We start from the raw sequence: 24,235 nt of genomic DNA on the forward strand, positions 1-24,235 counted from the left end.
TAATTTCGTAATAAATTATGCAGAAGCAAAAATAAATAAAACATANATATATAACTCAATTTGGCCAAAATGGTTTATACGACAATTGAACCTGAAGGTGTCGAAATAAAACATACGCATGCTTTACATATCTATAGGTAGTTTGCCTCAGAAAAACTCAGAAAAACTAAATAACAGGTAGGTATGTCTTGTAGCCTAGGCAGAGTGTATCTGCCTCAGTACATCAGAATAATATATTATTATTACAATTTATAAAGATATTATGACAATCAAAATTTCACGCGGGTGAAACCGTGGGCAAATGCTAGTATTAAGTATTGATAATTATACTTAATAAACAACAATTTTTCAATTTTAGTACTAATTATTTACATTCTTAACTATTTACATTAATTCACTTAACATAATTTCGTAATAAATTATGCAGAAGCAAAAATAAATAAAACATACGCATGCTTTACATATCTATAGGTAGTTTGCCTACTACGGCGCGGTTATATTGAAGCTTTGTCTCTCTTCTCGGTTTTTTACTCGTGGGGTTCAACCAATGGGCTTAGTGCCCGTTTACATTGAACGCCGTCGCTAGCGAGTTTTTAGTTCTTGAAGGTATCCGCTAGGGAAGATGTATAATCATACATTTCATGACATTTTTTACGCAGTCGTTAGCGATGACTTGGTGTAAACTCGCACTAAGCACACAGGCGTGGCTTCGTCGCGGTAATACTATCATACAGTATTGTAACTTCATATAAATCACAGATATGGATAGATGCAGCATGTGTCAAATATTGTATGAAGCCGAGCGTGCCACTTTTTAAACGTCATTAGTGTCATTTTAGCGAATTTTAGTGATTGCCGCAATGTAAAAATAATCGTATCATCGTACTGCATTCGCAAAGTCATCGAAATGTATCGTGTGACTCGATTAGACAATTAATTAATTCCGATAAAACTGATATTTTGCTATTTATAGCTAGTCTAACTGTGTGATTAAAATAAACTCTATACAGGGTGTTAGGTAAATGGGTATATGAGCCGATAATTTTAATTTTCATACAAAATAAATTTTATAAAATCCGATTTGTATGAAAATTAAAATAATTAAAATGAAGATATCAATTTTCTGACTTCGCCATACCATTTATATGACCATGTTAACATGGGCTAGTGTAGGAAATAATATAGAAATAATGATAAAATCACAAAATTTTAACATCAATTAAAGTTTTGTGATTTTATCATTATTTCTATATTATTTCCTGTATTAAAAACAATGCTACTTTATACTTCTTCTACTGCTACTTTATTCTAATTTAATTATTTGTTACTTGTGCTGTTAATTACAATTCTCAATCCGTTAATAATTGCTTCTTTCTACCGTGTTCGTACTACCTACTGTCCTCGTAAAATCATCGAAACCGATTGTTGTAATCGGATTACAATTAACAACGTGAACATCACTCGACCATGTATGTCCATTTGGACATATCGGAATGGCACGCTTTGACGATCAACTTGCTGTATCTACTCTAATCCATATCTGTGATATAAATGGACGAAACGCGAACTTTCCTTCGAAATTCAAATTTTGGTATGCGCTCGACATGCAAAAGTCGGGGTTGTCGCGAATGTGCCACGGTAATAAACGGATGATGTGTTGTTTTTGAAACAGTATGCGCTCTTTTTTATAAAAATAATTACAACTACCTATTTATACAGGGTGTTAGGTAAATAGGTTTATAAGCTAACACTAGCCCATGTTAACATATTATGCATTAAATGGTATGGTGAAGTCAGTGATATCATTTTAATTTGTTTAATTTTCATACAAAATAAAATTTATAAAATCAGATTTGTATGCAAATTAAAATTTAAAATGATGATTTCAATTTTCTGACTTCACTAAGTATACCATTTATATGCACATGTTAACATGGGCTAGTATCGGCTTATAAACCCATTTACCTAACACCCTGTATAATAATCAAGAATTTTGTACGCCTCAGTCGAGGCGCATACATTTTTCGTTTTCAGCCAAATGACGTCCACTGCTGGACAAAGGCCTCCCCCAAGGTTTTCCACAATGAACGGTCTTGCGCTGCCCGCATCCAGGCTCTTCCCGCGACCTTCACCAGATCGTCGGTCCACCTAGTAGGAGGCCTGCCCACGCTACGTCTTCCAGCCCGTGGTCGCCACTCGAGAACTTTCCTGCCCCAACGGCCCTGCGTGATCGAATCAGAAATGAGGAGATCCGCAGGAGAACCAAAGTAATCGACATAGCTCGCAGAATTGCTAAAATCAAGTGGCAGTGGGCGGGGCACATAGCTCGTAGAGACGATGGCCGTTGGGGCATACATTTTACGGTCGCAAATTTATAAGATTTATTACTAAATCTTAACACAAATATAATTTTTAATTAAATCTACTAATCACAAAACAACACGCGTTTTATCCTATTTCATTCAGTAAGTTATTTTGTTTGTCAAAATAAAATAAAAAATTACAATCACAAAATACATTCACAAAACTAGATAAAAATTCTAAGTAGGCAGATGTAATGAAAATATTGTCTGCAGGTGGGCAGCCCTATCGCATGTTGTCATATGGTGACGTACCGCGCGGCTGTTGACATTTATTTCAAAAATATGGCCGAGTTGGAATACTGTATAGATAGTAATACCGTGGCTTCGTCGTCGTCGCCGAGCGCCGGGCAGAGCTCGTCGGCGGGCGGCGGCGCGGGCGCCAGCGCGGGCGCCAGCGCCGCCGCGTCGGCCTCCAGGCGCGCCAGCAGCGCCGCCGCCGACAGCCGCAGCTCCGGCGCGCGCCGCCACAGCTTCACCAGCAGCTGCCGTCTGCACCACAAATCACTGACATGATGAAATGTACGGGGGGCAAGGGTAGGGTCCAAAATCACAAAAGCCGGACTTTGTGCTTGATTTGGCCGGACATTTTACCCTAAAAGGGCAATTAGTGTCAGCTCATGAGTGAGTACTATCATCATCGGTTGCTAACCAACATCCTGATGCGTGCGCTTCATATGATTCTGTGGCTCGACTTTCGCCTGGCGCGGCAACCAAATAAAAAGCTTAACAAAACCCGGACAGGCCGGACAAGGCAATATTTGGCCGGACAAGTCCCTAAAAAGCCAAACATGTCCGGCTAAAGCCGGACGCCTGGCAACCCTAGGCAAGGGGCTTAGTGTGAGTTTACATCAAACGTCTTCACTGGTCACTGCGTAAAAAACTGACATTAAATGTATGACGGATTGTACAGTAATGTACAGCGCCCTTGGTGGAAACTTTAAGAACTAAAATCTTCCTATATTACAAGCTTTTTATTACTTTCATTTTTTAAACGCAGTCGACATCGAATGCGTTTGATGTAAACTCACAATACGCCCTCAGACGAGTACGTAAAGGTATTGTGGTGTCTTATGTGTAATAGAAGCTGCTAGAAAAAATATTAGTCTGATGTGCTGTCGTCTGTATCTTTTTATTTCATGTATAAATTCAATAGTTCAGCGGCGAAGCGGTTCAGACCATGAGTCCTCGGATCGATTCCAGTCCTAATTTGTGGTTGGGCTTTTGTCATCTCAATAGCCAAATTACTTAACAAGTTGTCTTTCATAGTGATGGAAATGTTATTTTTTGTTTCTCCTGATAAATAATGTCTATATTTGGTAAAGGTCTCGTCTTTAGTCATGTCTTGTTACTGTGCTATACTGCATTATAAATAAAGCAGCCTTGACAGTAACTAAGTATTAATATTAGGTAATCTGTGGCCTTGGTTCTTTGTGGTTCTCTTTGTTGATCTTAGAGAAAATCTCATCTATCCAATCCAATCCCAACTAATATTATAAATGCGAAAGTAACTCTGTCTGTCTGTCTGTCTGTCTGTCTGTCTGTTACGCTTTCCCGCTTAAACCTCGCAACCGATTTTGATGAAATTTGGCATAGAGATAGTTTGAGTCCCGGGAAAGAACATAGGATAGTTTTTATCCCGGTTTTTGAAACAGGGACGCGCGCGATAAAGTTTTTCTGTGACAGACAAAATTCCACGCGGGCGAAGCCGCGGGCGGAAAGCTAGTGTCATTATAAATGCAAAAGTTACTCTGTCTGTGTAGCTTTCACGCTTAAACCACTGAACCGATTTTGATGAAATTTGGCATAGAGATAGTTTGAGTCCCGGGAAAGAACATAGGATAGTTTTTATCCCGGTTTTTGAAACAGGGACGCGCGCGATAAAGTTTTTCTGTGACAGACAAAATTCCACGCGGGCGATGCCGCGGGCGGAAAGCTAGTATAGATATAATGTAGAAAACTTACGTGGTTTCGGACACGTCCGGCGGGAGAGGCGGGCGGCCGCCGGCGCTGACGTACTGCAGCACGCGGCCCGGCGGCCAGGCGCCGTAGGGCCGCGCGCCCAGCGACACCAGCTCCAGCAGCAGCACGCCCAGCGCCCACGCGTCCGACGCCGCCGAGAACACGCCGCGGTCGAAGCTCTCCGGCGCCATCCAGAGCACCGGGAACATTCCTCTTCGTCGGCACGAGTACTCCTCCTCGCCAGTGACGCCCGTCCCGGTCTTCCTAGCCAACCCAAAATCGGCCAATTTCAATGAACGACGAGCGTCTACGAGGCAGTTGCTCGCCCGAACGTCGCGGTGCACGATCTTCTTGAGTGCGAGGTACGCGAGCGCAGAGGCGATCTCTCTAGCCATCCTGTTCAGGGATGGAGCGGACACGTGATATGCTTCGTCATTTTCATCGACGTCTGTAATCATGGCACGTTCGGCGAGGTGGCGCCTCTCGCACAGATACTCGCAGAGATTACCGAAGAATGCGTATTCTAACAGCACAAGAAGCGGTCCATCCGTAGCACACACGCCGATAAGCCGCACTATGTGGTCATGGCAGAGCGTCGCCAGCGTGCACGCCTCCCGCAACAGTTCGCTCTCCTCTGTCAGTGGAACGTCGTCGCGCAGCTCCTTGACGGCCACGGAGATTGGTTGACGCTCAGGTGCTCGAAAGATTGCATATCGCACACGCCCATAGCACCCTTGTCCAAGATAGTCATATAACTCTAGGGCGGCGCGATCGACGTAGTGGTCGGCGAGCTCGCTCGACATACATTCTCTTTGCGCCAGCAGCTGCGCCCTAAGAAGAGAGTCTTTTTTCGCCAGACGCTTTAGTCTTAATCTTCGCGACAAACATAATGCAAGAGTGGCTACAATTAGGAATCCTAATGCGGATAAATATATGGAATCGTGGCAAGATGGAACGAATGAGTCATTATGAGGGTTAGTTAAACAAAATTCAGTTCCATCGGAGGGATATTGAACACCATAAGTAGCATTAGTGATGGGCTCCACGTGACCATCTTGGATGCGCCATATGAAGATAGGCTCTCGTCGGTTACCAACCCACTTGTCCACAAAAACGAGCGGCTCAGATAGTGTACCGTTCACAAAGTGTAAATTTTGCATTACTCCATCTGTTTGTTGATGTTCGAGGCTGTTTAAAAGTAATCTGCAAGAAAAACGTATTATAAGTAAAATATAAAACCAAAAATAAATATAATCGCAGTGTCTATTTAAGGCAGGTCAGATTTAGTCATAAGAAGTAAAATTATAAAATACGCACCCAGCAGACCCATCGCCGTGCAAATCATAATATTTGTCTGGATGAGATTGAGTAAATGTTTTGAAACTCTTTATGAGTACTTCTAAAGAATCAACCAATGGTGCGGCCAGTGGAGGCCATGTGTTTCCGTGCCACAGATGATCCAAGGTACTGCGTAGAATGTTTTTCGTTTTATTTTGCTCATTTGCTGTAACTGATAAAGATTGCGTATTATTGCCCCCTCGCCACCAATATGAAATTGTAAAGTGGGTGTGTTTCTGGGGAAAATCTTTTCCGCAATTCAGATCAACTGCGCGCCTTTCCCGCAGTATCCACACATATTTTAAGGGGTCCGTCATGCTCAATCTATTCGCAGCACAGAAAATATCTTGAACCGCATCTGGACCAGTATTTATAAAGAAGATACGTGAATTTAGATTTCGAAGTGACTCCAAAATATCCGATATGTTGCCGCTCACAAAGACGTTGTGGACCTTAAGTCGGCCTTTGTCGCTCAAAGATTCAACGAGATCTTTTGCGACTTCGGTATCATCAGACAGTACGGCGAGGCGATTCCATTGGTACATGTCGAGAAAATGCTGTATAGCAATAGCGAGTTGATGCAGGGTGCCACTGGAGGCGCGCGCGGCCGCTCCCAGGCGCACGCGCGCCGCCGGCAGCGCGCCCAGCAGCAGCGCCGTCTCCGCGCCCGGCGCCAGCGCCGCCGCCGCGCGCGCGCCCTCGCCCGCGCCCGCCACCACAGCGCCGATCAGCCGCTGCCACCCGGCCGACATGGATATCTTCATAAATTCGTTACTCAGATGAGATGCACTTCCACAGTCGATCTTCACAAAATTAAGTCCTATATTTAGCTGTGAATCAGTACTGTGGATGTTTTGTATCGCCCATGCCGCTCTCTTGTACTCTTCTTGATCTGGGTCGTTTTCGCAAAGAAATATAGCGATGGTGTGTTGAGATTTATAATCGATTTGAAACCAAGAATCAAACTTTGCTTTATTTTTACTCGCCCAGGAGCATGCCGCTTCTTCTATTCCAACTTGCGGTGTGGTGGCTTCGATTTCGAGAATTTCTCGTAAATCTATGGCAGTGGGCGAGAAAACTTGCAATCCTTGCATAACTTGAGGTGCGAATTGTCGCAGCACGCGATCGTCGGCGACACGTATTGTCCGTGTGGAATCATGCGTTATCGAAGTATTAAAAGGTGGTGGCTGTACTTTGTATACTCCTGTCATATTATTCCACAGGTCGTAATCTATGAATAGAAATGATGAGTTTCGTTTCTTAAGTAATTGGAATAACTCGCTTCGTAGATCCGCGTCTTCACCAAGTATGATTACATTCAATTGCAGCTTTGTGGCAACGATGTCACGGTATATCTCGTTTATTTTCTTCCATTCCAGCGTTCCATTTGAAGTGTATACAGTGACCCTGAGTGACCTGAAATTAGGGAATTATTGTTTTTTTTTATTCTGGAGGTAGTTACGTAATTTTCTATTAGTGATGTAGATTATTATATTATACTTGTTGCCTCGGACAAACTCGCATTCGAGAAAATTAGAGTGATCGGCGTAGAACTCCCAGAACACAGCGTTCTCGCAGCGGCGCGCGCTCGCTCGCGCGGTGAGGTGCACGTGCAGCAGCAGCCGGGCCGGCGCCGCGCCGCGCCCCGCCGCCGCCAGCCGCGGCGCCACCTCCGTGCTGCCCCGGCACCACACCAGGCTCAAGCACCGCCTGCCGCTCCACGCTACGGCGGGGGATAGCACCAGGCTGAAACGAACTTCAACGATGTCATTACCAGATAAAGTTTGTCATCATCATCATTTCAGCCACAGGTGACAGGACGTTGAGGACGTCCGCTGCTGAACATAGGCCTCACCCAATGATTTGCCAAGTCAGCTTGCTAATCATTCGGTCTATGTCAGCGACTTAAGTAATATTAATTCTTTTACGGACGCCTCACTTTCCCCTGTGCCTGGCTACGTTACCGCAACCCGGTCAGGGTAGGGGTTGCTAAGAATCCCTGAAAGTAAAACGGCTCCCACTACCGACAATGATAAAAAACCGGCTCACGATCACACACCTTCGGTTTGCTGATGATTTGTGATCATGGCAGATTCGCTGGAAGACCTCGGCACAATGCTCGAAGACCTAATCGAGTTTTCCAAAAGGTAGGATGAACATGGGCAAAACGAAGCTGATGTCGAATATCCATGTTGCGCCCTACCAAGTTTCGGTTGAGCTTGGGAGCTCCTTTCTCGAGATTGTTGACTAGTATGTGAGTCGAGTTTCAGTAGCCGCCGTTGATCCATTATTGCAGTAAAAACACGTACAATTGTTTTCAATTTGTGCTATTTTTAAAAATGATAATTTACTAGCTTTTGTCCGCGGCTTCACCCGCGTGAAATTTAGTTTGTCACAGATCGACATAAATTATAGCCTATATGTTAATCTGGGTGGTTAAACAATAATACTGTACTGTACTGTTTCTTCAAAATCCGTTCAGTAGTTTTTTGCGTGAAAGAGTAACACAAACATCCAGACATATAAACTTTCGCATTTATAATATACGAGAGAAAGGGATAGGTCAATAAATCATCATCATCATCGTTCGTTCTTTCGTTTCAGTCGAAGGACGGCCACTGCTGGACTCAGGCCTGCCCCAAGGATTTCCACAAAGACTCGCATCCAGGCACCTCCCTAGAGCCCACGCTACGGTTCCGGCTCATGGTCGCCACTCAAGAACTTTCCTGCCAGAGCGGCCGTTAGCTCTACGAGCTATGTGCCCCGCCCACTGCCACTTGATTTTAGCGATTCTGCGGGCTATGTCAGTCACTTTGATCGTCATGATTAATTAAATCTATTGCCCCCTGCAAAAACCTACATTACCTAAATTCGGTGTTATGTATTGAATGACAAAATCACTACTCTTGGTGATTGATTGATAGTTTTTTTCTCTTATAAGTGGTTACATAATGTATTTAATAAGTACTAGCGGCCGCCCGCGACTTCGTACGCGTGGATCCCGTTTTACCCCCTTTTCCCGAATTTTCTTTGCTATAAACCTCACGGAGCCCGAGACCTTTCCAACGAATGCAAAACCGTGGAAATCGGTTCGTGCGTTCTGGAGTTATAGCGTCAGGGAGGAAAACCCGACTTATTTTTATACAGTAGATAATAACAAGGAAACTCATAAACTCACTAGTTATAAAAATCGTCCGAGACGTCTATGTTCTGACAATGAGTCTGCATAAGCTTGGCGAAGGAGCACAGGCTCGAGTAGGCGTCGTGGAGGTGGAGCTGCACGCGGCGGTAGCGCAGGCGGTGGCGCAGGCCGGCGGCCAGCAGCGCGGCGGCGGCGCGGGCGGGCGCGCGCCGGTCGCCGGCCACCCGCAGCGTGCGCGCGCGCCCGTGCACCGACGCCTCGCGCTCCGGCCGCGCGCTGCCGTCGTCTGCGCATGTTAAGGGATCATTAGTGCTTGTTATTAGTTTGAACTTGTCGCTAGACGATAGTACGTCACACTCGCGCGAACGCCTGGTGGTTAATGTGAACACGAGCTCGCAACGTTTACCGCGCCCGCACCCGCCCCCGCGCCCGCGCGTACCTACGTGAACAAGCACTTACTATTTTAGGGTATGAAACGAGACCCTACTTAAACTTCGCTGTTTGTCTGTCACCTCACCAGGCTGTATATCATGAACCGTGATAGCTGGACAGTTGGAATTTTCACAGATGATGTACTTACTTCTTTTGTGGCTATAACAATACTAAAAACCGAATAAAATAAATATTTCAGGGGGACTTTTTAATTGTATGGATATGACAAATGTGATTTTTTTGCTGTTTTTTGCTCGATATTAATAATAGCAACAGGTAAAACCCTTGAAATAATCACATAATATTTAGCTATGCAGGTAACAAAACAACTTTATCTTAATTATTTTTAATCTTGATATTTTTGAAAGAAAGAAAGAAAGAAAGAAAAAATGTTTATTTGGCACCAAATTTTTCACAAAAGAATATTATTAAAATCGAATTCCCATTAAAACTTAAGATATGGGCACCCTATCTTAAATTTAAGCTTTGCAGTTAACTGTGTGTAGGTATTTTTCTATGAACGAAGTTAATTATCCACATGTGCCAATTTTGAAACTGCGCCCAGCGGATAAAATCAAAATCAAAAATCAAAATCAAAAATATTTATTCAGTTTAGACCACATGTGGCACTTATGAACGTCAATAGAAAATAATAAAAAAAGAAAAGGTAGCCCTTAGGTAAAAAATTAATAAGTAAATATGAAAAAATAAATTGTAATCTTTACGTAAATCGATTAAGTTACTGATTCTAAGTTAGACAATGTTTGCAAAGTCACCCTGTATATTGAGTTCAAAGTTATAATTAAATTAAATAAAATAATTATTTCAGTGAGGTTCCCAAAGAATAACAAAACCGTCGTACAGAACTCTTCGTGCGCGAAACCGACTCGCACTTGGCCAGTTTTTATTTTATCTTTGGGTAACTTCTAGCAGTAGGTAATACTGCTTATGTATTCTGTGGTAATAGCAGCCAGTAGTAAAGTATTCCTAGAATTAGCCAAGAAGATTTTACTTATTTTCTCATTAAATTTTTTTTTATTTGGTTTGAAAGAATTATCATTATAGGTAGGTATGTAAAACTGCTCTTTAAAAGCCTACTTGTAAAAATAAAATGCGTTTTATGCGTTTTAATAGATGAGTAAGTAGTCATCCACCACGCGCCCAGGCCACGCTTTCTCAGCACGTTATAAATGTCCCGCGCGGGACATTTAATTTTCATTTAAAAATCAGGACGTCTGGCAACGCTGCACTGTAGGCTGATTGATGGAGGACAAGGCGTAAGCACCTGAATGTTGGTCCCTCAACTAATTTCTTATATTACGGAATTGGTAAAAAAATACAAAATAGAACGTACCATTCCTTGCGTACGCGTTGGCGAGAGCCAGGCACGAGTCGCGCGCGGCCACTCGCGGCGGCAGCGCCGGGCCCAGCAGCGCTGGCCACAGCAGCACCGCCAGCAGCCTCGCTGCGCAGACGCTTCGCCATCGCTTTCCTCTCCCAGCGCCGAACATGTTTCACTGATTATTCAAATAATAAGTACGTGTTTTTCCAAAACATACTTTCTGTTTTACCATTGTCGATGAATAATGACGGTTTTCCAACAGTTAGTTTCAAGTTACTTATTAATCCGTTCGTTAAAGCAATGTTCGGTATTTTAAGACTCGTGATGAACGAACTAATTTACATACATACCTACGAGTTTACGGAACCCTCGCCTCGGTACGCGAGTCTGGCTCACACTTGATAGATTTTTTGTTTTTAAAGATGTTTAACATGCAACAGTCAATACGTAATCCTTAGACTAGATTAGCTTATTATCGGATGTCCCTCACGTGTAACTCTATCTGCGGCCTGCGGACATACACAGTAGGTACCTAAACAATTTATTATTACGACTGATACCTGACATCATACTTGTCCCTGCAGGGTAAGTAGGTAAGCAGTCAAAATTGCATTTTTCGGCATCAAAAATTTTTTTTAGGATGGATAAAAAAAATTCCAGGCTAGCTTTAACAAAGTAAATGACTACGCAATGTTCAGCCAGAAAATGTCCATTTTTTTTAACCACATGACTGTCCTGTAATGTAAGCTTCGATCCATGTGCTTCATAATTTAGTTTTCGTCACGTAGGTACCTACTACAGTAACGTAATTTTTTTTTTATTATTAAAGTTGTAATTCACGAAGGGGAGTGAGTTTTACATGTGTGGTGGCTCGCTACTATTCGTTTTTCAAAAGTTTTGATAGACATCAAACAAAATTACACAAGTAAACTTCATGGTCACTAATATAATATTATAATATTATTATTGACGGGATTGCTACCATGTACACACGGCCACATTGTTAACTATTCATTTCCGTTTTTGCTCTCGCTCTCATCAAATGGTGATTCTGTGCGATAGAACGAGACGACATGACAGGCAATGGATAGTTAACACTGTTGCCGATGGTATCTTAATTTTAATTTTGAGTTTCCTATATTTTGGCACTGTTGCAAGCGCTCTATTGTCACGGAAATATCAATATCGGAAACTTAAAGTTAAAATTAAGGTACATGCTAGCAATCCCGTCAATAATAATTATTACACAAGTAAAGCTCACTCGCAAGTTGCAGTAACTATAAAAGGTTATTTAATTTACATAAGTTTAATAATTATTTATTAACTTGATTTAATTAAAAGACATAAGGCTACTTACGTTTGACTGCATTCTGATGGTTTGTGAACTTAGCTCGACTTTATAATTACTACACATAGTGTATGACTATTTGTAAGGTCTAAGAGAGCATATAAGTATGTGTGACACAGTTTTGCCAATGTACAAAACCGAGTGTACGCACCGACCACAACTATAACAATAATATAATCAGTAATGGACCATGTACGCACAACGGCACATTCAGGTAAATACTAGCAACTTACGTACACAGTTAATTGTAATAGCGGCGAATTTCATTATAATTTATGGCCTCATGTGCTGTCAACTGTACCTATAACGCTATCGTATCAAAGGCACTCTAATTATAGCATTTTCCTTAATCAACTTATTCCCAGAATATAATAATTGTTCAAATTACTATAAGTCGTAGGTACCTAATATTTTTTATCTGTTGATAATCCTATATTTTGCTGATATAAAATAATATTTTCAAAAAAGTTAGTCAATAAACTTCGATTAGGTACTTACTGAAATAAATAAATAAATCAGGTAGGTATTTACTCCGCCTTCCTTCCGCAATAGAGACGAAATGAATTTGAAAAATTATAATAAAACTAGCTTTTGTATTCTAAAATGTAGTTGTACTGAAACGGAAAAAATAATTGTATGCAAGGTTAAAATAATTTCGAAAGCTTGTATCGCGCATGGAATCGTTCGCGCTCTCTTTTTCTGTTAGCGCTACAAGCTTTCGAAATTATTTGAACCTTGCATACAATTATTTTTTCCGTTTTAGTACAACTGCATTTTAGAATATAAAAGCTTGTTTTGTCGGCGTTAACAAAATTACAGCGTTACCATTTTGGGAACCTCGAATTGTATCATTAGGATAATCTAAACATAAAAAGACACACTTAAAGTTTCAAGACAACCTTTAATCTCGTCCAAAATAAATATGTCAACAGTAGGGCGAACTCTTAGAGTTGTTTAAACTTTATAATAACAAATCACTTCTTACTTACAAATTAAATAAATTACCTAATTATGATATCTACAAGTTCACATACGTCAGTCTGTTTATAACTAAACTGGAAACATTGATGATGCCGTGATGCAACACGGCTCGCGCGGATATGTAGTACGCCAAGGTGCGCCTGCGCCCGGCGGCACACGTCTTTAGGCGACATGTGTGTGATACGTCTCTTAGCCGATATGTCAAGTAGTATAAGTCTTGCTCATGCACTTTAGGTGCCACCGATCACTTTTGCACTTTATTGTTCAAACAAGTCAATACCTATTATTTTTACAACTTCATAACATAATAAAAACTGAATCTTCTACGTATAGTAACTTTACATGTACTCATACAAAACATAATAAACGTACGAACACGTAACAAGAAAATATGATTCTACACAAAAATAAATTCATGACAACTTCCCTAATACGAGTATGCTAATAAGACGTTGCAAGCTTGCAAGTGACATGTTTGAACAAATGACACGGCGCACGTCACAAAATTAGGAGAATGAATCGAATTAAAGAAACTTTTTGAATGCTATCGTCAACGTCCTGTACAACCGATAACACCATGACCCAGGGCCGCGGGTGCGCTGCCCGCTAAGTACGCACTTACTTACCTATATTTAGTTACCTAAAATCTTAAGAGTCAAGTACAAACATTATTTACATTAGAATTATTTATTCGATTTATACAGATAACGATGAATGAATCACCTCTCCACGGACTCATAACCGGTAAACATTAGCTAAAGTTTCATAGTAGACATGTAAAAAAGTGGCAAAGACTCAGTCGCTTAACACTACTATTTACATCACAGAATTGTTTAAAAACAATATTACAGATGTAGTTAAAGTCTTTCTTTCCTACTTGTCTTAGAAATATCTAACTTAAGCAAAAATAATGAACACTTTCGAGTTAACTTAATAAAACAATTAATCTGAACAATTACTTTTCTGTGAAATAATATTTTGAACAAAATTGAAATCAGTAACCGGAAAAGGGAACCGGAAATGCGTCAATTGGTTTTTCTTAAAAGAATTGTAAGTGATATTTCTGAAACACGTTAGAAGATTACCGCGGGTCCGCCGACGACGCGACGGCAACAGCTACCTACCTACGACATTTACATAGGACAGCGCTCGCAAGGACTTACAACGAAACACCTCCGCGGCCGCACCTCTCAATCAAGCCGCGATTCAATTACCGTTCGTAGCCCCGGCCCCGGCCCGAGGCATCCCGTGCTCCGGCGCCGCGGCGGTCCAGCTCGGACTCGTGGCCGGGGTTCGGGACTTCGGGAGGCGGCCACCATTATCATCATACGGATCTGACCGCTCGAACTCGAGTAAGAAAATCCAAACCGTTGGTTTGTTTGAAACTACACCTCGCAATCACGATTAATTAAAATTCATGAGCACTAACTTCGCGCCTCCGTATGACGCTTGACTGCTCTCCGGCTGCGTCGAGTGCGAGCCAGGCAAACATTGTCGAACGCGAGTTGGTGTGTAATGTGCGCAAACGTTTGCGAGCACGTCTTAGCGGCTCGACGATGGAAGCTAAAGTGTTTCCAAACACTTTAAGAGAATCGTATAATATGTACATATTATTATGACCAATTTTTTGTCCGATATAGAATCAAATCAAAGAGAAAAAATTTCCATGCAATATACCGTTTAAGCTGGGATTGTGCTAAGTATCTATAATACAAAAATACTAGAATGCCAAGCTCAAACAATAATAAAATCACCACATTTTCAGGCTTTGAATAGTTTTTTATCAGAACTCTATGTTCAATTACATCTATTTAATTTTGGCATATTGTGATTTCACATATAAATGGTGTTTTGTTTAGTAAATATTTACCTATATGCAAGGAAGACAGTTATTTGCGTGATATAATACCTACATACAACGTCGGACTGAAAAATTGGTGCGACCGAGTGTTACAGCGTATGCCCTTTATGGCTAATCGTCTTTGAAAAATTTTGAGGTATCGCGAAACGTAAACGCTCTTAGTATCCTATCACACTGGGGTCTGTCGAACGTGTGCGGCCGCCGAGAATGCGAGTTCGCACCGCAGAAGACGCGCGCTGCCACCGCGCCGCTCGCACATGTCGATGAACGGCCAACAGACGGGAGTGTGGGCGGGCCACTAGACGCAGGACTCGGGGATCCGGTGGTCGAGCAGCTTCTCCTTGATGGCGTCCACGTTGAGGTCGGGCGCGGCGCGCAGCGTGGCCGACGCGCTGCGGCCCAGCAGCCGCGTGGCGCCCGCGCCCGCCGCGTCGCGCGCCGTCTCGCGCGTGCGCGCGCCCCACGTCCACGACGCGCCTGGCCCCGGTCCCGGTCCCGGTCCCGGTCCCGGCCCCGGCCCGTTGCACGCCTGCCGACAACATGACCACTGTTTATTACGACAAGGAACACCAACCATACTAAGCACATAATCATTTGACATTAGTCAACATAAATGTTACATTGGACAAGATTAGTTTCAAAATTCGTATGTTTAACATTGTGTATTACACAATGTGTAATCCGAATTTCGATAATATTTTCGATAGTGTGAATTTATGAGTGAACGATCTGATATCCATGTTATTGTAAGTTACAAACGCGGGCGGCGCGGCTGGTCCAGCGCAATCAGGAGCCGCTACGTTACGCGACCTCCACCGAATTAGCCGCCATTGTCCTGTACTGATAACGCTAAATTAAAACTAGCGCGCGCTGAACCGGCGCCCTCACGCCGCGCCTCCAGGTGATGCGACAAAAGAGTCCGCTGATAAAACTATCGCGGGACTTAATTAAAACGTCCCTTGTTAGTCCGCGCCCTCTGACAAAGGCTCGCTCCGCGATTTTATACGTATATTTAATCAGGTGCAGGTGGATTTATTGCTAAAGAGGTGTTTCTGTTCTGCCTGTATTCTTTTGTTGGGAATTTGCTGTGAGTGAGTTATCGCTAGATAAGAGGAGGTCGGTTGCCGCTGGCCAATCTTTGACGCGTCACCCGTGACGTCCGTTGGCCGGGGCTGCGACGGCGACACAAATTAATAACACATTGAACAATTATCCGCTTTGCTATTGTACGATTAGGTAACTTTACGGTAATCGTTAAACTGAGGACGTGCAATTTTCAAGTACTCACTTACCTACTCATTCGTAAAAACGAAAAGGAGAATATTGCTTCCTGTCTGGATACGAAGAAAAATCTAATAGGGAAGGATAAATGTTGGAGGAGCAGATGCATTTTAGTGTGGCCCGATGCGTGATCTAGCGAACAATAAGAGCGCCGCATGAAATATCGCTTTTAACTCGCGTTTACTTGAAAATTGGACGCACAAATCAAACGGATGTCTCATTCGCCGACGGGTGCGCCTTGCGGAGCCTGCCTCGAGGGAGGCCTCGAGCACGGAGCCCGGCCGCCGGCGCTCAGCCCTCGCGCCGCGCGCCGGCTTCCACTTGCCAGCCTTTTAATTACAATGTTTCGTAAGAACACTCAACTCGATTACCATTAACCTTTACGAACTTAGCTTTCGTCGAAGAGTTAATATTAAAATTCAACTCGTTCGGTACTTTATCGGTTCGTAACTCAGTTAAATGAAGTTCCATGTTTCTATTTGATGGGGACTTTGCGAAGTAAATTCGAAGGAAGTTTCTGTGTAAATACGATAAAGTTTTGGAGGATCTTCAAATATTTTAATCTTCGGAAGGTGCGATGCGGCGGCGCGTGCGGTGCTGATTNCGGTGCGCTGATTGGGTCGCCGCACCAACTTAATAAGCAAACCGCACGCCGGCGCGGCGGCGCCGCCCCGTACTCCGCCGCCGCCGCCGCCGCCTCCACTACCGTGCTAACGAACTCACACACTGTATGTCAGGAGATAATAATAATAAAATCGTTTATTGCAAGAAAAACAATTACATTTTTCATATTAATCTTGGACTCCACACTAGGCAAGCCTGTCTCGTGGAGGCCAGGAGATAACTTTACAATATTTTGGGTAGGTACTTAAAACTATTAAAACTATTATTAGAACATAAAAACGATAAAAAATCAATAATTGTGTTGTATGTTTTATAAGTATGGGTTAAGTATGTGTCGTGTATTAAGTAATTAGTGATTGGTGATAAAATATTATGAAGTGTAGGTATGTCGTAGGTTTCACATTTTGTTTATTGTACTATTCGTATGAAATGCTGAAGAATTCTGTCTTTTGCTGTGCTTATTTTTTTGCTAATTTTTGACTATCGTAATAGCTAAGATGTCCTTATTCAAAGATATTTAACATAACTATGTATTTAAAATTAAAATAAAACAAAAACTTTTTTCTTTCCAAAGATAATGTCTAATTTGTGTAAATATCTGCCCTGCGACACGCGCGCGTAGCGTGCATGTAGCGTGCGCGGCGCGCCCGGCTGATAGCGCGCCCGCGGGACCCGCCATAAAGAAATATGATCCTGTATCTGCGACGGGACATAAAGCAGCCGGGTTATTGGGAGCGACCGTCGTAAAGATACCAGTGACCACCGCGCTCCACCTATTACAGAACTCACTGACTCGCCGATCGTTCACATAAAATAAACGGCAGCTAACTTTAAGTAGATAAAATCGTGCTAAGTCGCAGTTCGTTTGGAGCCGGCGAGTTTATGTGGCGCGCGGGCACTTTTATGATCGCTTCATCTCGGATCCGCGCCGAATATGGGGGAAATCGAGCGCCTATGAAATATTTTGTCGACGTAATGATGACATAGCGATTGTTACACTTTTTATTATAACAAAGATAGAGTTCGCCGGCGGTTCCTATTACGGTTTGAGTGGACAAGTGAACGAGCCAACAGGTTCCGCTGTGTACTCGTATAAAAGAAAACATGAAATGAATAGGATAAGTATTTGTTGAACAAATAAATAACATGAAGCTAAGTTATCTTTTCGAAGCTTAGATCAAGTCGATGGTTTGAGTGCTTTTGGTTGGCGGGATGAGCCCGCGCGGATTGATGGCAGTCCGGGCTACGACAGAATGATTGCAGATTGCACCAGGGTAGCCACTACCCTTTGTGTGTGTATCTTAGTTAATTAATAACATACAAAATAGAAATACTTAGTTTAGGATCACACACAATGTCAGAACCCTAAAAATGACGCACGTCTTGAAAGTGAATGTTTTTCGAAAAATACTATGATTAAAAATATGTAGTTGACTACTACTATACTATGATTAATAATGTTGGTCTCGAAGCGCTGGTAGGGTAAAAAGATTATGAGACATGAAGAGGCTCCTTAAGAGTAAAATGACGATTTGTAAGAACTATTTATTAGTCCAAACAAATAAAGAAATGTTGACTTTGACTTTGACTAATAATTGCAAAAAAGTCAAACTTACTTATTGTTATATTGTTTTTAATAGAGCTTTTTATAAAATTTAGCAACACTTTACAATGTCACCCTGTAATGTCTATTTTTCTGTTTTTTTTTTATTTCATTTAAAAATGAATGATGTTTGATTATTTAAAAATAATTGTTATTGTTTCAGAAAAAACCCGACGGAAGCTTGCGAGTGAAAAGTAAGTAAAAATATAGTGTTTTTAAACCTAAAATATTATGAAATTGTGTTCCAAACACCGAAGTACGGGATAAAAGAAACTGGGCAAAAGTGGAGCAAGAGCCAATAGCGATACTGCAGTCGTATTTTTGTGGGGATACATCTATGCCATCATCAGGCCTATGCTCATCGGAAAAAAATTGGATACTTATGGTGAAATATTTTTTCAAATCGGTCCTGTGATTCCGGAGCCTATTCAATACAAACATACGTTCGTTCGTTTCAGCCAAATGACGTTCACTGCTGGACAAAGGCCTCCAAGGTTTTCCACAATGAACGGTCCTGCGCTGCCCGCATCCAGGCTCTTCCCGCGACCAACATACATTAATTTGTTCTTAATACTAATACAGGGTGTTAGGTAAATGGGTATATGAGCCGACACTAGCCCATGTTAACATGGTCATATAAATGGTATGGTGAAGTCAGAAATTTGATATCATCATTTTAATATTTTTAATTTTCATAAAAAATAAATNATATACAAGAAAACATGAAATGAATAGGATACGTATTTGTTGAACAAATAAATAACATGAAGCTAAGTTCTCTTTTCGAAGCTTAAATCAAGTCGATGGTTTGAGTGCTTTTGGTTGGCGGGATGAGCCCGCGCGGATTGATGGCAGTCCGGGCTACGACAGAATGATTGCAGATTGCACCAGGGTAGTGGCACCCTTTGTGTGTGTATCACACACAAAGGATTTAGGATCACACACAATGCAACGTAAACAAATAAAAATTATACTTACTATGTATTATTTTACTCGTACATGTCGACATTGAAAGGTGTTGCTAATTTTTTAAGAGTTACTCAGAATCAGTAACATTAACCAATTAAGTACGTAAAGAACATTTTTTCATTACGTAATTATTCCTAGAAATAGCACGCTTGAATAATTTACTTCATTTATAGGAAAATGACGCTCGTCTTGAAAGTGAATGTTTTTCGTAAAATACTATGATTAAAAATAATTACAAAAAAGTCAAACTTACTTATTGTTATATTGGTTTTAATAGAGCTTATTATAAAATTTAACTACACTTTACAATGTCACCCTGTAATGTCTATTTTTATGTTTTTTTTATTTCATTTAAAAATGAATGATGTTTGATTATTTAAAAATAATTGTTATTGTTTCAGAAAAATCCCGACGGAAGCTTGCGAATGAAAAGTAAGTAAAAATATAGTGTTTTTACCTAAACCTAAAATATTATGAAATTGTGTTCCAAACACCGAAGTACGGGATAAAATAAACTGGGCAAAAGTGGAGCAAGAGCCAATAGCGATACTGCAGTCGTATTTTTGTGGGGATACATCAACTACCTGTATGCCTATGCTCATCAGAAAAAATAGGATACTTACGGTGAAATATTTTTTTCACATCGGTTCTGTAATTCCGGAGCCTATTCAATACAAACATACGTTCGTTAGTTTTAGCCAAATGACGTCCACTGCTGGACAAAGGCCTCCAACGTTTTCCACAATGAACGGTCCTGCGCTGCCCGCATCCAGGCTCTTCCCGCGACCAACATACATTTCTTCTTAATACTAATACAGGGTGTTAGGTAAATGGGTATATGAGCCGACACTAGCCCATGTTAACATATGCATATAAATGGTATGGCGAAGTCAGAAAATTGATATCATCATTTTAATAATTTAAATTTTCATACAAATCTGANAAGTCAGAAATTTGATATCATCATTTTAATATTTTTAATTTTCATAAAAAATAAATTTTATAAAATCCAATTTGTATGAAAAAAATAATAATTAAAATGAAGATATAAATTTTCTGACTTCACCATACCATTTATATGACCATGTTAACATGGGCTAGTGTCGGCTCATATACCCATTTACCTAACACCCTGTATAGATAATAAAGACAATATAAGATACATACCGGCGTGGTGAGCGGCGCAGGCGCGGCGCGCGCGGGCGACGCCGCCGCCACGCTGGGCGCGCTGGCCGCCTCGCCTGCGGGCAGAAGCATTGCATTCGTCACAAACTCATGGCTCGCTAAATAACGGAACTATTGTACTATGTAAAATGTGCATGTATTTAGAAAAAAAAAGTATTTAAGTATGTTTATATCGGATGTCTACTCGTAGTACCCATAGTACAAGCTTTGCTTAGTTTGGTACTAGAAGCGTACCTAGTGTAAAAATGTCCAAGGATATTTGTTTATTATTATTAATTACACTCGTCGTCAAATAAATCGCACCTCCCGCGACAAGCACTTTTAAACGTATGCATCCCCAATTCCCACCAATATTGGCACAACTTAAAAGCCCAGTTCTAATCTTGATTTCATTATAGGAAAGGTTTTTACCCCAAAAATGTGTCTTTAGAAGGATCCAGAGTCACTACAAATAGGTAGTTACGCTTGAGCCAACTTTAAGGCTATAAAACTGTTGAGTTGGGATTAATCGCTATCCATCGGTTAAAGAGGACACGTGAGATCATTATTTGGTTTTATAACCATAAAAATTGGTCTAATTGATGCCAGAGGTGAGCCCAAAGTGAGGTCTTTTTTCAAGTCACATTTATGGTATAATTATGTTAATCATTTATTAACAAATTGAATGTGTTATTCTTTATGGATATTTATTGGGCTTTCAAATAACACCAATATTGTTGGGGCACCATGATTGTGTCAGAAGAAAATCTTTAAAGTTCGCGTCGCGGAAGGTGCGATTTATTTGATGTTGAGTATATTATATTACCATCCAAAGAGTATAAAACATTCCGCGTCTGTTTTTCCGCTAGGTATCTAAACCATACTATAGCCGATTTTGATACGCTTATAAGATAACTATTTTTTTGTGTACATCCGTAAACTTACGGGGCGGATAAGTACTAGCAAGTGCAGTATGTGGAGTGAGTGTACGTACAGGTATAGGTTTGAGAGAACTCAGAAGATTTAATTTTAACTGTTCATTTAATTATTTTTATCATAGCAGTGTTTGCAAACAAATGCTGACAGTATACATAGATTAGACATTGACAGTAGAGACTTTTGTAAGCCTCAACAAGGTACGACTGTTCAAAATCCAAAGAAAGGGATGTAAATAATTTATGGGTAGCCCCGTATTCTGTAGCTGTGACCGTAGACGCGTAGCCGTAGTCCGTAGCAGCCGTAGCAGGCTCGTGTCTCCCGAATTACTACGAATACTACGATGTCTACGATTCATTAAAGCGAGTGAGTGAAATTAAAAATGAGTCTTTGTAAATTGTATGGATGTAATAATTGAATTTTGTAGTACTTTAAATATTGGCAAATCTTGTTCAAGGAGCCCTTGCTTATAAGTTTGATATTGTGGTGTGATATCAAAGATTTTCAAAGATTGCTTTCATAGTACAAAACTTTGACAATTAATAAATATACTAGAGGATACAAATTGTTTTTAACAAACAAAAATTAGCGTATCATTTTCAGTGCTAATAATAAATTAAGGCTGGGTTGCACCATCTTACTTAAATTTTTTTAACAAACGACAAAAATCTGTCGAACTACATACAAAAAGCACTGGTTATCGTCATAGTTACGGTTAAAGTTAGATGGAGCAACTCAGCTTTAGCAAAGGTGAATTACACTTTTGGTGTGACATGAAAGGTTTCCTGAACGGCGCCTATTACGTAATAGGTACAATAGATGAAGTAGCCTGGCGTACGGAAATAGATGAGAGTGCAATGTCTATGAGGGGCCGCGGTAGGTGCTGGGGAGCCATCCTCGCCAGTCACGCCTTAATACCGGCGATTTGCCATTGAATTGTCCGAAGCGAACGTGTTTCCAATTTCCGAGCGCGACTTGTATTGCGAGCATCGTATTTATAAGGGACGCTGCAGAAGACGCGATTAGCCTGTGAGTCTGCGCTGAGCAATTATACTCCACGCCTCGCGCCGCCCGCGCTCGCTGCCTCGCGCCTCGCGTGGCCTCGCCTGCACCGACGTTAATTCGTTTCCTTTGATGCCCACACGTTCGTGTTCTGATGAGTCACTGTGTTTTCATTTAAGCTCCGGCAATTCATCCGACTCTAGCAATAATTAATATTGTGTTTTTGAGGTGTGCAGCCTTGCAATTGTTCGCTCGTAAATTAGAAATGATTCGATTCCTAGTGTTGTTAGTAAGGCTTTAGTAGATGAACAACTAACCTACACTCAAAAGCGAAAAAAGAAACAATTTTCGTATTTCAAAACAAATTACAGTTGGATTTGCATCAATTTTAATCCCGCCTCCCAAGAACAACGGCGGAAAGTTTCCTTAACCGCCCTAAGAATTTTGTCCATTTAAGAAGTTGGCCGTTTTAAATAATAAGGCGGGAGGTTATTTAATTTGGTGCGCGTTGTTTAGAGCGGCCCGGCCGGTGCATCGGGACAGGCTGCGGGCACATAAATAACGGCCCAGATTCCGGCTCTGCGCTTGTCCCGGCGGAGATTTATCCCCGCCCGTCCGGGAAAAAACCTGATTAATCACTACATTCAAAGATGGCGAGCGTAAGTCAGGGCAAGAAATAATTAATTGGCGCACGCCGCCTACGCCCTAATGTGCTTCGGTTTATTCAAATTGCCTCCGTTAATAGCTTCTGCGTACTACACCTCGCTGGTATAGCTTATTCTTGACGGGTAATATGGCTAATTTTATTTAATTGACGGGTAATAATAAATTCATTGGACTTCGCTTTGGTTGGCTGGATAGATTAATATTTGTAAATGGAAACAGGAACTCTACTATTATTTGGAACTCTACTATTATTTCTGCATAACCCAGGAGTCGACTGGCTGAGAATGCTCATATAGCATTAAGTCCATCTTTTGTACTATTTTATTGTGCAATAAAGTTTTATAATAATAATAATTTGGAGGACGAGGAGTTGATATAACAAGTTGAATCATTTTTTCATTGGAGTTCTTGATCGCACTTGCGGCGTCTCTCCGCTCGCGGTCGCCCTTGCGGCGTCGTTCCGCTCGTGGTCGCCCTTGCGGCGTCGTTCCGCTCGCGGTCGCACTTGCGGCGTCTCTCCGCTCGCGGTCGCCCTTGCGGCGTCCCTCCGCTCGCGGTCGCACTTGCGACGTCTCTCCGCTCGCGGTCGCCCTTGGGGCGTCTCTCCGCTCGTGGTCGCCCTTGCAGCGTCGCTCCGCTCGCGGTCGCACTTGCGAGGTCTCTTCGCTCGCGGTCGCCCTTGGGGCGTCTCTCCGCTCGTGGTCGCCCTTGCAGCGTCGCTCCGCTTGCGGTCGCACTTGCGGCATCTCTCCGCTCGCGGTCGCCCTTGCGACGTCGCTCCGCTCGCGGTCGCACTTGCGGCGTCTCTCCGCTCGCGGTCGCCCTTGCGACATCGCTTCGCTCGCGGTCGCCCTTGCGACGTCGCTCCGCTCGCGGTCGCCCTTGCGACGTCGCTCCGCTCGCGGTCGCACTTGCGGCGTGTTTTCAATTGCGAGTGTCGCCGCGCTGAATATTCACGATGCCGCATCAATATTCATGAATAAACTACAGCGACTCTCGGCACCGGTCTCGCGCAGCTCCGTTTGAAAATATTTTTCAATAGTACACAACTTCATTGGTCGCCGTGCGATTGTATCAGACTTTATTCACTCAACTCTATCGACGCTAGTTGCATATTTGAGATTGAACTGATATTTTTCTGCGTTCCACTTTTTGTAGGAAATATCTCAATAAATATCTCGCATTCGCTAAACGTATTCATGAGCATTCTAGTTTCACATTGTC

At 42.0% G+C, this 24,235-nt stretch overlaps 2 protein-coding genes across 2 annotated transcripts in view; both read right to left on the bottom strand.

Annotated features, from left to right (window-relative positions):
• Positions 1-553: 553 nt before the first annotated feature.
• LOC114355771 (uncharacterized) lies at positions 554-10,591 on the bottom strand. The gene is made up of 7 exons (XM_028308790.1): positions 10,585-10,591; positions 8,839-9,088; positions 7,161-7,406; positions 5,640-7,076; positions 4,326-5,525; positions 2,681-2,852; positions 554-613 (listed from the first exon to the last, which is right to left on the bottom strand). Exons 1-7 carry the CDS (start codon positions 10,589-10,591, stop codon positions 554-556), a joined length of 3,372 nt encoding a protein of 1,123 aa, XP_028164591.1.
• Positions 10,592-15,064: 4,473 nt separating this feature from the next.
• The window catches only part of side-II (sidestep II transmembrane protein), a gene marked incomplete at its 5' end in the record, with an annotated part of 117,723 nt that continues 108,552 nt past the window's right edge, over positions 15,065-24,235 (bottom strand). The window contains 3 exons of the mRNA XM_028308791.1: positions 15,065-15,295; positions 20,411-20,484; positions 23,430-23,956. Coding sequence (XP_028164592.1) covers positions 15,065-15,295; positions 20,411-20,484; positions 23,430-23,956 — 832 coding nt within the window. The remainder of the gene's footprint in view (positions 15,296-20,410; positions 20,485-23,429; positions 23,957-24,235) is intronic.

The sequence above is a fragment of the Ostrinia furnacalis genome, unplaced genomic scaffold (genome assembly GCF_004193835.3).
Source record: "Ostrinia furnacalis isolate ACB-3 unplaced genomic scaffold, ASM419383v2 OfSCF2503, whole genome shotgun sequence".
Taxonomy (NCBI): Eukaryota; Metazoa; Arthropoda; class Insecta; order Lepidoptera; family Crambidae; genus Ostrinia; species Ostrinia furnacalis.

Bases quoted from the DNA above. Each gene is read 5' to 3' on its own strand.
- LOC114355771 (XM_028308790.1), bottom strand. The intron at 7,407-8,838 runs GTGAGTTTATGA...AGTTCGTTTCAG, and splicing joins TCGGACGATTTTTATAACTA to CCTGGTGCTATCCCCCGCCG. The intron at 5,526-5,639 runs GTGCGTATTTTA...TTTTTCTTGCAG, and splicing joins CACGGCGATGGGTCTGCTGG to ATTACTTTTAAACAGCCTCG.